The 14,706-nt window shown below is 36.7% G+C and overlaps 1 protein-coding gene and 1 pseudogene across 1 annotated transcript; one reads left to right on the forward strand and one right to left on the reverse strand.

Moving 5' to 3' along the window:
* Positions 1-203: 203 nt before the first annotated feature.
* LOC120128859 lies at positions 204-10,826 on the forward strand (annotated as a pseudogene).
* Positions 10,827-10,973: 147 nt separating this feature from the next.
* Positions 10,974-14,127, reverse strand: LOC120128792 (phosphate transporter PHO1 homolog 7-like). The gene is made up of 10 exons (XM_039146421.1): positions 13,553-14,127; positions 13,207-13,477; positions 13,055-13,103; positions 12,904-12,975; positions 12,702-12,831; positions 12,240-12,619; positions 12,040-12,144; positions 11,759-11,953; positions 11,393-11,671; positions 10,974-11,314 (listed from the first exon to the last, which is right to left on the reverse strand). Exons 1-10 carry the CDS (start codon positions 14,058-14,060, stop codon positions 11,081-11,083), a joined length of 2,223 nt encoding a protein of 740 aa, XP_039002352.1. The 5' UTR covers positions 14,061-14,127; the 3' UTR covers positions 10,974-11,080.
* Positions 14,128-14,706: the final 579 nt, after the last annotated feature.

Consider the following 14,706-nt stretch of genomic DNA (forward strand, 5'->3'; position numbering starts at 1 on the left):
CATGACAATCTTTAACTTGTTTGAAAAATTGTTTTGCATGAAAACCAATGGACATCACATTATGAAAAATGAGATCATAGTTGTTTTTTTTAATCTAAAAGACCTATAAATATGATGTTAAAAAGGACATCACATTTGTAGAAATAAAGGAGAGGATAAAACGAAGAATTCGATCTACTGTAGATAGTTTGAAGTATATGTTTATGGTATGTCTCAATCTAGTTAGATATGTCGCTGTATCAGTAGAAGTAGATGATATTGAAATCATGATTGAATTACATGAATCAACAAATGTTGCAGTTTTTGAGTTATTTGTTGAGGTGTGTAACATATTATATGTTCCTGGGTCATCAAGAAATGTGGTTGGAAGTTCATCTTAAATGACTTTTGGAAGTGAGCTTGAGGACTCGACATATAGGTTGATAAACATTTTTATGGCACTATTGGAAAGTTGAAATGAAGTCGGTGGGACATACGCAGTAACAGAGTATGGGACGAGAAATATACATAAGTCGGAATTGACTTTTGATGTTAATGCTGAAAATAAGTAGGGAGAAAGACATGATGATTTCAGCGAAGATGAAGAAACTGAGGAACCAGTTTTGGCGAACGATGACAATGTCTACGATGGTGGTGCATTTGATTTCGGTAAGTCGAACTGGTGAAATCAAAGTCATCATCTTAAATAGGAGTAAAAGCTAACAATGACGACCCTCTTGCATAGCCCAATTCTATATGATGCATAGCCCAATTCGTGTCATGCTTACCATTTGCATTCAATTTATGGAGCTTGCTATGATCGCGCGGAGGTCCCTAAATAGGTTGGTGAAAGTCAAACTGCCTCAACACTCTTTCCGAATGTTGGAACTCCACAAAAGCAAAATAGATCAATGGTGTAACAGCGCACCAATATTGACAACCATCCCAAACATCTTGCGACACACACAAAGTAATTTTATCACCGACGTACGACCTCCAAATAAACTGTAAAATACATGTAAAAAATATTATCTTAAAAATCAAAATTTAAGGTAACCATAACCTAAACTCGATGTTGATATTATATATACCTTTTTTCGCTTTTAATGTCGATATTCAACATAAACTATTTGATATTATTATGCACCAACTCCATTTTTCTATTTTATCTCTCCATTTGTAAATCAATTAAAAAATCAAAATTCATCAATTTCTTTTAATAAAAATATTTAATAAAATTATAATTAACATTTTAAATCAAAACCAAATAGAAATATTACCTTTTGGCAGGAGGAAAATCAACAGCAGTTCGAATGATCGATGTTAAAAAGTGAAGTCTGTGCCAAGCCCATGATTGTAGTAACATTAGACATCCACGGATTTCCATGATTGCATTATCATTTACGATTACTGACACCTTACACATCTCACGGTACAAGATGTCAATATCGCCGATCCCCAATTGTGTTGATGAGTATCTTAAAATTGCTCAGAAACGAGAGATAATGAGTGTGAACTAAACTATTGGATTTATCCGACATCAAAAATGATTTGCCACTTCGTTGATTCCGTCTGATACTCGAATCTTTGAGATTTGGGTGTTATATTTTATTCAAAGACTTTCGAGTTGATCCATCAGTCGACAAGCATGGTGAAGGAGCACATTGTGCTCATTAACACGTTGTTCATATTAGCGTAATTGGAGTTGTTAACTCCCATATGACCGTCAATTTTTACTCCTTATGGAACGGTGAGATGATTATGTTGATGCATTTGTCTTCTGCGAAGCTAAATATGTCGACGTTCATGGTGGCATAGGGCGATACGACCGAAATCGTATGGACTGTCATTATATCTTCCTCGTTTGACTTCTCGAAGTTCTCAAATACACGGATGATGTTGGTTATCTCTGTTTTCATCCAGTTGAAACAAGTGACATAATCTTGACTACCCTCATTGTGAACAATGAGGATCATCGTGTTGGCTTGCTTCGAGAGCTCTATGAGATGGGTACCGAAGACATAAAGAGGAGACTCTTTGGTGACATTGGAAAGGTTAAGGATACTAAGGGTTCCACACCAAAATCGAATGGAATGATAACATAAGGGACCAAACATAGTTAATTTTTCAATTGGTGACCAAATTTAATCAGACCGATAACAACAGAAACCATCCATATAGTTTACCATTTATTTTAATAAGAGATTTAATAATAATCTTTTGGGTAAACTATATCATATACCACTAATAAGTATATTACCAGCTCGTTAACTCGTTTATACTATTGAACTTTCAATTTTATCAATTATTGCACTGAATTTAGTTCTACATTCAATTATATCACTTTGTCATTAGGTCACTAACGGAACGATAACATGACTAATGGTTGTTGATGTGGCATGCCACACCAAAATGACATCGTTTTTGTACGACTATTTTGATGTCTATAACAATATCGTTTTAGACCCTAAATTTTAGGGGTGTGTGTGTCAATTTTGCCATTGAACTCTTAAACAATTTACCTTTTCGGCCGCCGTCTACAAGCAAGCATCGCCCGTCACTGATCGTCTTTAACAGTAAAATTGATATCAAAATGTTCGTATTTCACTCTTCATTTTTCTCATAAGATTCATTTTCTACAAAATTCACTCAAGATCGACGAAATTAAACAGAAAAAATTACCATTTTTTAGATGTTTAGAGACTTTCTTAGATTTAAATGATTTTGGGTGTTCTATTCGAAAATCTGAATGGTGAGAAGCATTGTTTCAAGAACACGAATAACATACCTCAAAACTAATCTCATCGGACAGTTATTTAAAGAGACTAGAGTATTAATACGTCAAATTTTAAAATAGATTTTCGTCGATTCTAAGTGTGTTTCATGTAAAACCAATCATATGAGAAGAAAGATGAGTGAAATGTGAATGTTTTGGTTGCCACAAAAAAAGACTGGTGGCTAGCGATGCTTGGCTGTCGTCAACGGCCAAAAAGTGAAGTGCCAAAAAATAAATGGTTTAAAAATTTAGTGACAAAATTGATACGACCCTAAAGTTTATGCTTAAAATGATGTCATTTTGTGTATCAATAATCGTCGCCAAAATGATATTATTTTGATGTGACAGGTCACGTCACGTCAACAACTGTTATTCATTTCGTCACCTCATTACTAACTTAATGGTAGAGTGACATAACTTAATATAAAACTAAATTGGTGTTATAATTGAAATTTATGAAAGTTTAATAATATATACAAGTCATCAGACAAAGTTGATTTGTATCTAAAGAAGTTTAACCTAATCTTTCAAGTGGAAGTGTTATTTAATATTGACTTGATTAGAAGAAAATTTGAGTATGGAAAATTAAATAGTTGAAAAATGGAAAGATAAATATTTTTTTTTGGTAAATTATCTTTTGTATTTGTATATTTTCTTTATTTAATTTAAAATAATTATACTTTTATCATTTATATTATTGATTTATTGAATTTCAGTCAATTATGTTACCAATTGTTACATTTTATTTACATTTAAAAATATAGAAACATAGTAAAATCAAAATATAAATAATAAATAATAATTTCATAAAATTTGTAGAATTATAATTATCTTATTTTTAATTAATAATTATTTCTTTATATACATATAAAATATAAATATTTATAAATTTATAAATAGGAAAAATTTATAAATTTTTATGTTATGTTTATTATATTAAATATAAATATTTAATATTTATATATTATAATATTATTTTATAATTTTTAAATTAACAATATTATTTAAACTCTTTTGTATTTTTATGTTATATATTTCATCAATACTGCTAATAACTGCTGCGGCTAATATTATTTATTTTGTTTGTGTGCGGCGGCTAACAGAGTATACACTTTCCACATGGATATGGTGGAAGTGTCGTAAGTGACGGCTTTTTTTGTAATTTAATTGCCATTGTCAGCTTTGAGTGGTGGATTTCAGAGATATGCCTATTTTATCTTTATGTGGGAAGTGTATCATCACTTTAAACATGTTTTATTATAGTTAAGACTCCTCATTCATTAACATATTGTGACGGATAGAAGTGCTCATGATTAAACTATTTACTTGTAAGCTTAATAATAGTTGAATTTTATTTACTTATGAGCTTAATATTTTAAATCAATTTGATCATTAATTTCGATCAAAAGATCAATTTAATCTGTTTATCACGTTGTTATTTATCATGGATTATCATATTATTATTGTAATGGTTAACATTTAATTCTGTCGGTTAAATAATCAAATTAATTTCTTTTTTTAGTTTAAGTAAAAATATTTAGGGGTCGTATTAATTCATTAGAAAAGTTTAAGGTCTTCATATATCATTAAACCGATAAAAAAACATGATAAAACTTGGAGTGCACTCTATTTTCTTTCATGTTACTCCACCTGAAATATTGTTGTTGACAATTAAATGTTGACTATTACGCTACTGGCATAGCATTCACGACATTCACATAATGATTTATAGTATTAATATAACGATTGACACTCGACATAGCATTCACGACAGTAACATAATGATTTATAGTATTAATATAATGATTCACAATTGACGATAGTTCATGGTAAATGATAATAAGTTAATTTTTAAATTAATTTTATTCTTTTGAATAAATTTCACTTTTAAATTCTTGTATCAACATCATAGCGGTCAACATTCGGACTTTATTGATCAAAGGATCAAATTATTTAAAAAAAAAGGTTTGAGATCCTCTCGGGCATCGCTAATCCAATGAAAAGAACGTAATAAAATTTGGAGTGCAGTCTATTTTCTTCCATAACTCCACCTGAAATATTACTGTTCCGGGGATCCAGTGCAGCCATGAAAACCAGCTCCCCTGTATTCTACTCCTTTTCACCTCTCTGATCTTCATATTCATGACTTTGAGGACATGGATGAACTCCAAATCTAATCACTTTCCATCAAAGCTACCACCAGGCCCTCCAAAACTGCCACTCATCGGGAACTTACACCTCCTTATTGGTACTCAACCTCATCACTGCCTCGCCCGTTTGGCTCACAAGTTGTTGATAAATCGGGCGAAGTAAACGAAAGAACACAAGAATTTTAACGAGGTTCGGCAATGTGCTTACGTCCTCGGTGCCTAGGCAGCGCTAGAAAAATTTTATTCAATGATAATAGGTTTAGGTTACATCTCTATTTATAATAGAAAATCCTGGTACATAATTACAAAATTAACCCTATACCGTACCGTGGAGGCGCAGCCCCCGCACCCCCAACCCATATAATCGTAACCCCCTCTACAAGACTTTCTTTGTAAGGACAGTTGATGTTCGATGCGTTCGCTTCGCTCACTCCGCTCCATCCCTTGTCCTCTTTACCGGTATATTTATGAGTCATACCTTACAAATCTCCACCTTGGCGAATATCATGCCCCTTAGGAAACATTCAATGTGGGTTGGGTTACCTTACTTCTTTAACAACTTGAAACATTCAACAAGTCCAAGCAATGCTTGAACTTGTCTGTTGTAACTGGCTTGGTGAACATATCAGCGACATTCTCATCAGTGTGTACCTTCTGAAACAAAATCTCTCCAGATGCAACCAACTCTCTGATCTTGTGAAAACGTACATCAATGTGCTTAGTTCTAACACGATATACCTGATTCTTAGCTAAGTGAATAGCACTTTGATTGTCGCAGAGCAGCTGAACTCCACCTTGCTGAACACCCAACTCCTTCACTAAACCAGTGAGCCATAAAGCTTCTTTTACAGCTTCAGCCGCTGCCACGTACTCAGCTTCAGTTGTAGATAGTGCCACAACAGATTGAACAGTAGACTTCCAACAAATAGGTCCTCCACCAAACATACCCTGTCGTAGATCTTCTATTATCCAAGTCACCTGCATAGTCTGAATCCACATATCCTACAACCAAAGGATTATCTCGTTGACTACCAAAAACAATTCCATGTCCCACAATACCCTTTAAGTACCGAAAGATCCACTTGACTGCTTCCCAATGTTGCTTACCAGGTTTAGACATATACTTACAAACTTGACTAACAGCATGAGCTAAATCAGGACGGGTACATACAATTGCATACATCAAGCAGCCAACAACATTAGAATACGGAACCTTTGCCATATCTTCAGCTTCCTTATCTGTCTTAGGGCACTGTTCTAATGAGAGCTTAAAGTGGTTCGCCAATGGAGTGCTAACTGGTTTTGCGCTGCTCATCGTAAACCTTTCTAGCATTTTTTTAACATAACCCCGTTGAGATAGCCACAGTTTCCTTGAGTCTCTGTCCCTGCAAATTTCCATTCCAAGAATTTTCTTTGCAGCACCTAAATCTTTCATATCAAATTTCTGACTCAATAAAGTTTTCAAACCGATAACATCATCCATGTTCTTCTCAGCAATCAACATATCATCAACATACAATAATAGAAAAATAAAAGAACCATCATCAAGGCTCTTAACATAGACACAACAATCATACTCATATCGATTGTAGCCAATCTTGATCATATAGGAGTCAAACCGTTTATACCACTGTCTTGGAGACTGTTTCAACCCGTACAAAGATTTCTTCAATTTACAAACTAAATGCTCGTTTCCAGGTTGAGTGAAACCTTCAGGTTGCCGCATGTAGATCTGCTCCTCTAAATCATCATGCAAAAAAGCAGTTTTAACATCCATCTGCTCTAAATGCAAATCCCAACTGGCCACCAATGCAAGTACTGCTCGGATTGAAGTGTGTCTGACCATAGGAGAAAAGATTTCATCATAATCAACTCCTTTCTGCTGTGAAAAACCTTTTGCTACCAAACGATCCTTGAACTTCTCCCCCTCTTTTTCTGTTACTGCTGGTTTCTTCTTATACACCCATTTGCAACCAATCGGCTTTTTACCCTCAGGAAGGGGAACCAACTCCCATGTACGATTGTGATTCAAAGACTCCATCTCCTCAACCATGGCTGCCATCCACTTGTCGTTTTCCTGACTAGTAACATCATCATGAAAAGTAACCGGATCATCACTGCTAACAAAAAGTGCAAAAGAGACCAAGTCTTCAAACCCAATCTACTTGGAGGCTTTATATTCATCCGTCTCACCCTGTCTCTGGCGAGACTATAATCCTGCAAATCATCCGTAGTGGAACCACCAGAAGTCGGCTGAGACGTTTCTGGTTTCTCAACTGGAAACTGCTCAAAATCCACCATTGTCATGTCTTTCTTCTGTTGCAACATGGATTGTTCATCAAAAACAACATCTCTACTTATCACAATTTTCTTCGCAACTGGATCCCAGAACTTGAATCCTTTGACACCTTTCTTGTAACCCAGAAAAATGCACTCATTCGATTTTGCATCAAGTTTGGATCTCTCATTAGTAGGTACATGCACATAAACAGGACAACCAAAAAAACATCTGGCTCTTTCATTCAACGACCTGTTCATCCGTTCCGCAACACCATTCTGTTGTGGTGTCTTACGCACTATAAAATGTCTCTTAATCCCGTGCTCCTTACAGAAGTGTAAGAACTGTGAATCTGTGTACTCCGTACCATTGTCAGACCGCGAACACTTGATTTTTTGTCCTGTTTTGGTTTTCTACCTCTCCTTTCCACAGCTTGAACTTCTCAAAACCTTCAGATTTCTGTTTCAAAAAATACATCCAAACTTTCCGTGAAAAATCATCAATAAAAGTAACATAATACCTAGATCAACCCAAAGACGATGTCGTGGAAGGCCCCCATACATCAGAATGCACATAATCAAGAATCCCTTGAGTTGTGTGCTTCGCAGTCTTGAAACGGACTTTAGTCTGTTTACCAAGAACACAATACTTGCAAAAATCGAGCTTACAGCTTTTGACACCATGCAACAGATTTATTTTGTGTAATTCTGTCATACCACGTTAACTAAGATGAGCAAGACGCATATGCCATAGTTTTGTAGTATCATCACAGGATTTAACATAATGAACTCCACCTACAACTGTACTCCCTAACAATCTATAAATATTTCCTGCAGTCATCTTTCCTTTCATCACAGTCAAAGCACCTTTAACAATTTGAATGGTTTCCCTATCCTCATCAGCCTTAGGGATAAAACCATTCTTGTGCAAAGTGTCCAAAGAAATCAAATTCTTCTTCAAATCTGGGATATGTCGAACACCACTCAACGTCTGAACAGAGCCATCATACATCTTAATTCTGATATCACCAATACCAACAATATTGCAACATTGATCATCACCCAAATAAACAGAACCAGAATTAACCGACCTGTATGTCGAAAACCATTCCCTATTTGGCGTGATGTGATAAGAACATCCAGAATCAAGAATCCACGCATCCGTCAATTGAGTCGTTGAAATAGAAAGCATATATCACCCTCATTGCAATCAGAATTGTCATCCTCGACCACGTTCACAGACTTGGATGAAACATCACGCTTCTCATCAGTCTGTTTTTTCAACTTCGGACAGTCTCGCTTCATATGTCCCGCCTCCTTGCACTTGTAACAGTGAATTGTCTTTTTATCCCTAGATTTGGATCTGGAATTTCGCTTGCCAGACCATGCCTTCTCTGGCTTCCGTCCACGGTCTTGATTACCCTTGACATATAAGCTATCGGCTTGAGAGTTTTCCCCTGCATTCTGCTTCCGCTGGTTGTGAGCCAACAAGGCTGCAGTAATCTCCTCAACGTTGATATTCTCTTTCCCATATGTAATAGTAGTCACCATGTGTTCGTAAGAGGGAGGCAACGAACACAACAAAATCATCGCTCTGTCTTCATCCTCAATTTTTACATCAAGTCGAGTCAAATCAGAAACGATTTGATTGAAGACATTCATGTGTTGCGCCAAATCATGATCGTCCTGCATCTTCAGCCCATACAGCCGCTGCTTTAGATACAGTTTTGTCGTTAAGGATTTGGACATAAACTGACTTTCCAACTTCCTCCAAATTTCGTCTGGAGACGATAGATGCATGACGTGAGACATAACCTCGTCCGCCAAGCATAATCGTATGGTTCCTGCCGCTCGTTGTTGCAATTCTTCCCAATCTTCCTCCTCCATCGACGCCGGCTTTGTAGGTCGCAAAGCCTTCAGGATCCCCTGTTGCGCCAACAGATCCTTCACCCTCGTTTGCCATAATCCGAAGTTACCCAGACCATCGAATTTTGCAACTTCGAATTTTGCTCCTGACATCTGATACCAATTGTTGATAAATCGGGCAAAGTAAACGAAAGAACACAAGAATTTTAACGAGGTTCGATAATGTGCTTACGTCCTCGGTGCCTAGGCGGCGCTAGAGAATTTTTATTCAATGATAATAGGTTTAGGTTACATCTCTATTTATAATAGAAAACCCTGGTACATAATTACAAAATTAACCCTGTACACCGGTTTATTTATGAGCCATACCTTACACAAGTATGGCCCCCTCATGCCTCTTCAACTCGGGGAAGTCCCAACTGTCGTCATTTCTTCAGCTGAAGCTGCTAAATAATTCATGAAAACTCATGACTCCATTTTTGCTGTGCGGCCCTTTCTCTATGCTGCTATGAGGATAACCTACAACTTTCAAGACATGGTGTTTTCCCGTGGCGATTACAGTAGACAAATACGCAAGATTTGTGTGCTGGAGCTCTTGAGCCAGAAACGAGTTCAGTCATTTAGAACAATCAGGGAAGAAGAGGTCCATCATTTGGTAGAAACCATAAAATCGAAATCTGGGCTGGCTATCAACCTGAAGAACTTGTTGTATTCTTTATCTCTTAGCATACTCTCAAGAACAGCCTTTGGGGCCAGATTCAAACAGCAAGATGCATTCAAGAAACTCCTTCCTGGCATTGTTGAGTTGTTTGGAGGTATCAGTGTTGTTGACGTCTATCCTTCCATCAAATTTCTTCATTTGATCAATGTTGTGAGGCCTAAACAGAGGAGACTACATAGAGAAGCAGATGGGATTCTCGAAAGCGTCATTCAAGAACATAAAGCTGCAATGAAACAGGAAAACGAAGTAGATGATTTTGTCCAAGTCCTTCTGGATATTCAGGATCGTGGAGATTTTGAAATTCCTTTATCAACATCCGGTATCAAAGCAATTCTCATGGTTAGTGTTGATTAAATTCTTTACTTTCAGTCTTTTTTTTTATGGTTCATTGGAGACAATAATCCCATTTCAGGACATGTTCCTGGCTGGGGCTGAAACCACATCTTCAGTAGTAGAATGGACAATGTCTGAACTGTTGAGAAATCCTCAAGTGATGCAAAAGGCACAAGCAGAGGCGAGGCAAGTCTTTGGGGTGGAGAAGATGTTAATAAATCCGCCATTTTTAAGCTGAAGTACCTCAATCTAGTCATCAAAGAGACACTATGGTTGCACCCACCAGCTCCTTTGCTACTTCCCAGAGAATGCCAAGAAAGTTGTGAGGTTATGGGATGTGAGATACCACCCAAATATAGGGTCATAGTTAATACATGGGCGATAGGAAGAAATCAAAATTACTGGACTGAAGCTGACAAATTTGAACCAGAGAGGTTTATGGAATGTCCACTTAGCTACAAATGAACAGATTTCGAACTAATCCCTTTTGGTGCAAGAAAGAGGATGTGTCCTGGGATGTCGTATGGTATTGCCAATGTTGAACTTATACTTGCAAATCTACTTTATCATTTTGATTGGAAGCTTCCTAATGGAATGGAACCTCGAGATCTTGACATGGCTGAGATTTTCGGTGCTTCGTTGAGAAGAAAACATGATCTGTGTCTAGTTCCACTTCCTTGTCAATTTGGCACTTGACATGAATAGTAACTTCTACCTACTTGAGCAGTAAGCAAATGAATAAAACGTTTGATTTGTGATGTTCTTTCACATTTATTCGGGACAAAACTTTTCATGTATTTTGAGTTTAAAAACTCAGTCTTCATGTTTTAGGAGGATTATGATATACAATATTCTCAAACTTTTCATGTGCAGTTCGTTTCCTATCTTCCATTACCATCTCTTTTATAAAAAGAAGTAGAAGAACAAAAATAAAACTTGGCTTTCTCTACTCTTCATCTCCCTGATATTTGCAGCAATCTAATCCGTACGGTCTTCATCCTCATCGCTGTAGAAAGGCAGTGGGACCGATTTAAACGCACGAAATTTCCCCACATTGTTCAAATGTTCATTCTCCAACCTGAAGAAATTCCATATGCCACGTCGAATAATCTCGATACCAGCAACGATAGCAGTCAATGTTTCTCTGTGCAATGACAGATTTAGATTCAACACGGTTTGCAACCACGCAAATCTCAGCAACACGTTCAAAACCTGCATTTATGTGCTTTGTTAGAAACTGATAGCTATTCTGCCATGCTTTGGAAGACATTATATGTTTCATTTTAGTACCATTGCTCCAAAATATACACTTTTGTAAGGGATTAGAAGCTTGTCTCTCAACCAGCGGTTCTTGGACTGCCTTTGAAGAAGCCCCCAGTCGACAACAAGGTCCCAATAAGTACCATAGATAGCTGCCATGGCTGAGAACGTCCAAGCTAATGCTTCCCAACTGGTTCCCCTGTCCAGGCCATAAGCAGTCCTCGTACACACAGCAATAATTGTCAGAAAGTACTTCAATCCGTTGAATGCTTGCATTGAATCTCTCTCGTCGTAGAACCTTCGTACACACTGACAGTTTGAACAAGGATTATAAAGCTTGAAGTCTGTTTTCATTTTTTGAGAAATGAATTGAAACAGAAACGGAAGTGAAAATACCTGGAGGAGACGAGACCAGTAGGGGATTACAGCTACAATGAAGTAAAAAGTGTTGAATATGTCATTTGATCTGCATGTGTTTTGTCTGAGTTTGAAATCTCCCCAACCATAATGACAAATGTAAAATTCCAGGCTTCTGAATGCTTGCACCTCACTAGTAAACTGATCTGCCAAGTAAAAATCTTGAAATCGGACCTGCATCATTGTTGCAAATCACAGATGAATCCCCAATATACTGATTCAGCTACAACAAAGGTATTGAAGTTACGATATATATTTACCACGTAGAGAGGAGCACAGATACAACGAAACAAAGTTGTGAGCAAGAAGAAGCGACTTGAGCGATAAAGGATGTTGAAAGGACAGAGTAATACAATTACCACAAGCTGGTAGAGATTAAAAAAATGGCAAAAAAGATGAGGAGATTGTTTTGTTGAATTCGGATTTGTGATTATGAAATCAAATAGTTTTTTGTTTTTACCATAAGCAAGCTTAAAGGGAGTAGTTCAGTCAATGCTTTATAATCTCTGGTTTTAGGATCCATTTCCATGTCCAAGTTGGAGACCACGCTAATGAGTGCTAGCGTTCCGAGACCGAAACTCAAGAGAAGAACTTCCCGAAATCCTAGCTCTGTTCCTTGCTTGAAGCCAAATATGAAGGAGTAATTAACTCTGTATTTCCTCCAAAAGTATATATTCCCAGCATGCATAAGCATATGCAGAACCATGAAACCAAACAAACTATATAGTGGGAACATGCTTTCCATGTACTGAGCTCTTCCTTCCTTATCGAGGATATTGCGAGCATGTATAATCAATACCAGAGCCAGTACGAGGGCCGCTGTGCAGCCAGCGAAGAAGCCTGAAAGATCATTTTACGATAAATATCTTCATGTTAAAAAAAACGAAACATCTTCCTATGCCATTCAAAGTGAAAAGCTGACCTGTGCCGAATGATATCCTATGCCTTTCTTTCTTCTTTTTTGGTCTCAACTTGTTCATGCCTTTACTCCGGTTTGAATTCGAGAAATGTTTGATGAATGTGGCTTCAACCCTCTCCATTAGCTTTGTTACCTGAAACAATAAACGTTCTGCGATAGAACTCTCCGATGTTATCCGATCTTTTTGAACTGAGAAGCCACCTACCTCGTCGGAGTTACCAAGATAAGAATCATCCAGTGTCCTCATATAATACTTTGATGCTCTTCTCAGTGCCATCTGAGAGCCATGAAGGGAGAACCATCAATACCAACAGCACCGGATTGTGTTTGATGTTAAGAAGGCCTATGAATCATACCTTATCATATTTCTTCAAGATTTTAGAGAATGCTAGCACATTTAAGAAGCTGTTTTCAGACACAAGTATCATAGATCAATCAGCATACAATGTAAAAAGTTAGAAAGAAAAAGCAACCAAATATTTATAACTGGTTTTTAGCCATTGTTTACCTGTAGTTCTTGAGAAGCCGAAGCTTGTAATAAAATTCAATAAAGGCACGTTTCAATTGGTTTTCGATTTTCTTTAGATTCTTCCTGTTGAAATTCATTTTAGCAGGTGTTGAAGTAGCTGGATTCAACTTCACATGATTCAACACCTCTTGTGGAGCAAGTCTAATACTGGGAAATTTCTTGGGGTCATCTTCTTGGATCTCTTGGCAGCCATTGTTGGATTGTTTAACATCAGTCGTTCCCTGTAACTCGTTCATGTGAATCATGATTTCTGCAAATGAAGCCATGGATATGAATTACAAAATCTCTCAACTTGGAAATAAAAAACAATTTCTGAAGAACTTACGGTCACTAGAACCAGAAACAAACCCCTCCTCTAATTTATCAGCTTTTATCCGAAAAGCAATTAAAGCATGCATTTGATCAGTGAGTGCATCGGCTTCAACCATTACTTCCTTCACCTTAGATCTATAAAACTCGTCAACTTTATTCAACTCATTATCGAGCTTTTTAAAGAACTCTTGCTCGTATTCAGCTCCTTCTTCTGTAACCATGAGAAAAGTGGTCTCGTACTTCCCCGAGCCATTTCCTCGCACAGAATTCACGAGAATCGTTTGGCTTTCAACATCGTGATCGTCGAAAGAACTCGCACGTCTGTTTTGTGTGCGATTCAAACCGCTGAAGCTTCTATAAAGCGTCAAGGCTCGTTGAAGCCGAGCTTGGGTATCCGGCTCCCGATTCTGTTGTTTCCGACGATGGATTTCTTTCAAACACGTCTTCAACGAACTGTAATCCACGTAAGCTTCCTGCCATTCAGGCACCATTTGAGCAGCAAATTCTTTCCCGAACTTCATTTTATAGTAACACGATAGTGTACTTAATTTGCTCCACAAGTACGCAGGAAAGTTACAAAGGAACTTAGATCAATCAAAGGGGCTAGAGGTAATAATTATGTTTTATAGCCAAAGAACAAGACTTAATGAACACGAGAACACTTTCCACGATATTTCCATCTGAACTAAATCGTGCTTTTCTTTGCTTCTGCATAAATCGTAGCTTATATAAGATGCCGGTGATAATGTACGCGTTCACCGCTTTTATTAATACATTTTCCCAAGGATTATTAATACATTTTTCTATTTTTATTTTACATAAAATATTTATTTTAATTCTAAATCTTAAATTTTAAACTTAAAATAAACAGATTTGTATATCATATAATTTTTTTATATTTAATATGTAATTTAAATATAAAAGGTTGCACCGATTCCATTTGTTTAATCTTTGAATATAAGTGCCACTGCTACTTTTTTTCGGCACATTCCATTTCCGACCTCTTACTCGCTATCTCATTGTTTTAGTGGGTTTGTTAATATTCATCTTTCTTTTTCCTTTTTTTTTTAAATAATTACTTTTATCTGTTTTTTTTCTTGGAAATTTCAGAAAGCTAAAATGGAATGTAAAGTAAACCCAAAATAATTTTATTGCGATTTAATAGAG

This window comes from Hibiscus syriacus, unplaced genomic scaffold, assembly GCF_006381635.1.
Source record: "Hibiscus syriacus cultivar Baekdansim isolate YM2019G1 unplaced genomic scaffold, ASM638163v2 tig00110482_pilon, whole genome shotgun sequence".
NCBI classification, from domain to species: domain Eukaryota; kingdom Viridiplantae; phylum Streptophyta; class Magnoliopsida; order Malvales; family Malvaceae; genus Hibiscus; species Hibiscus syriacus.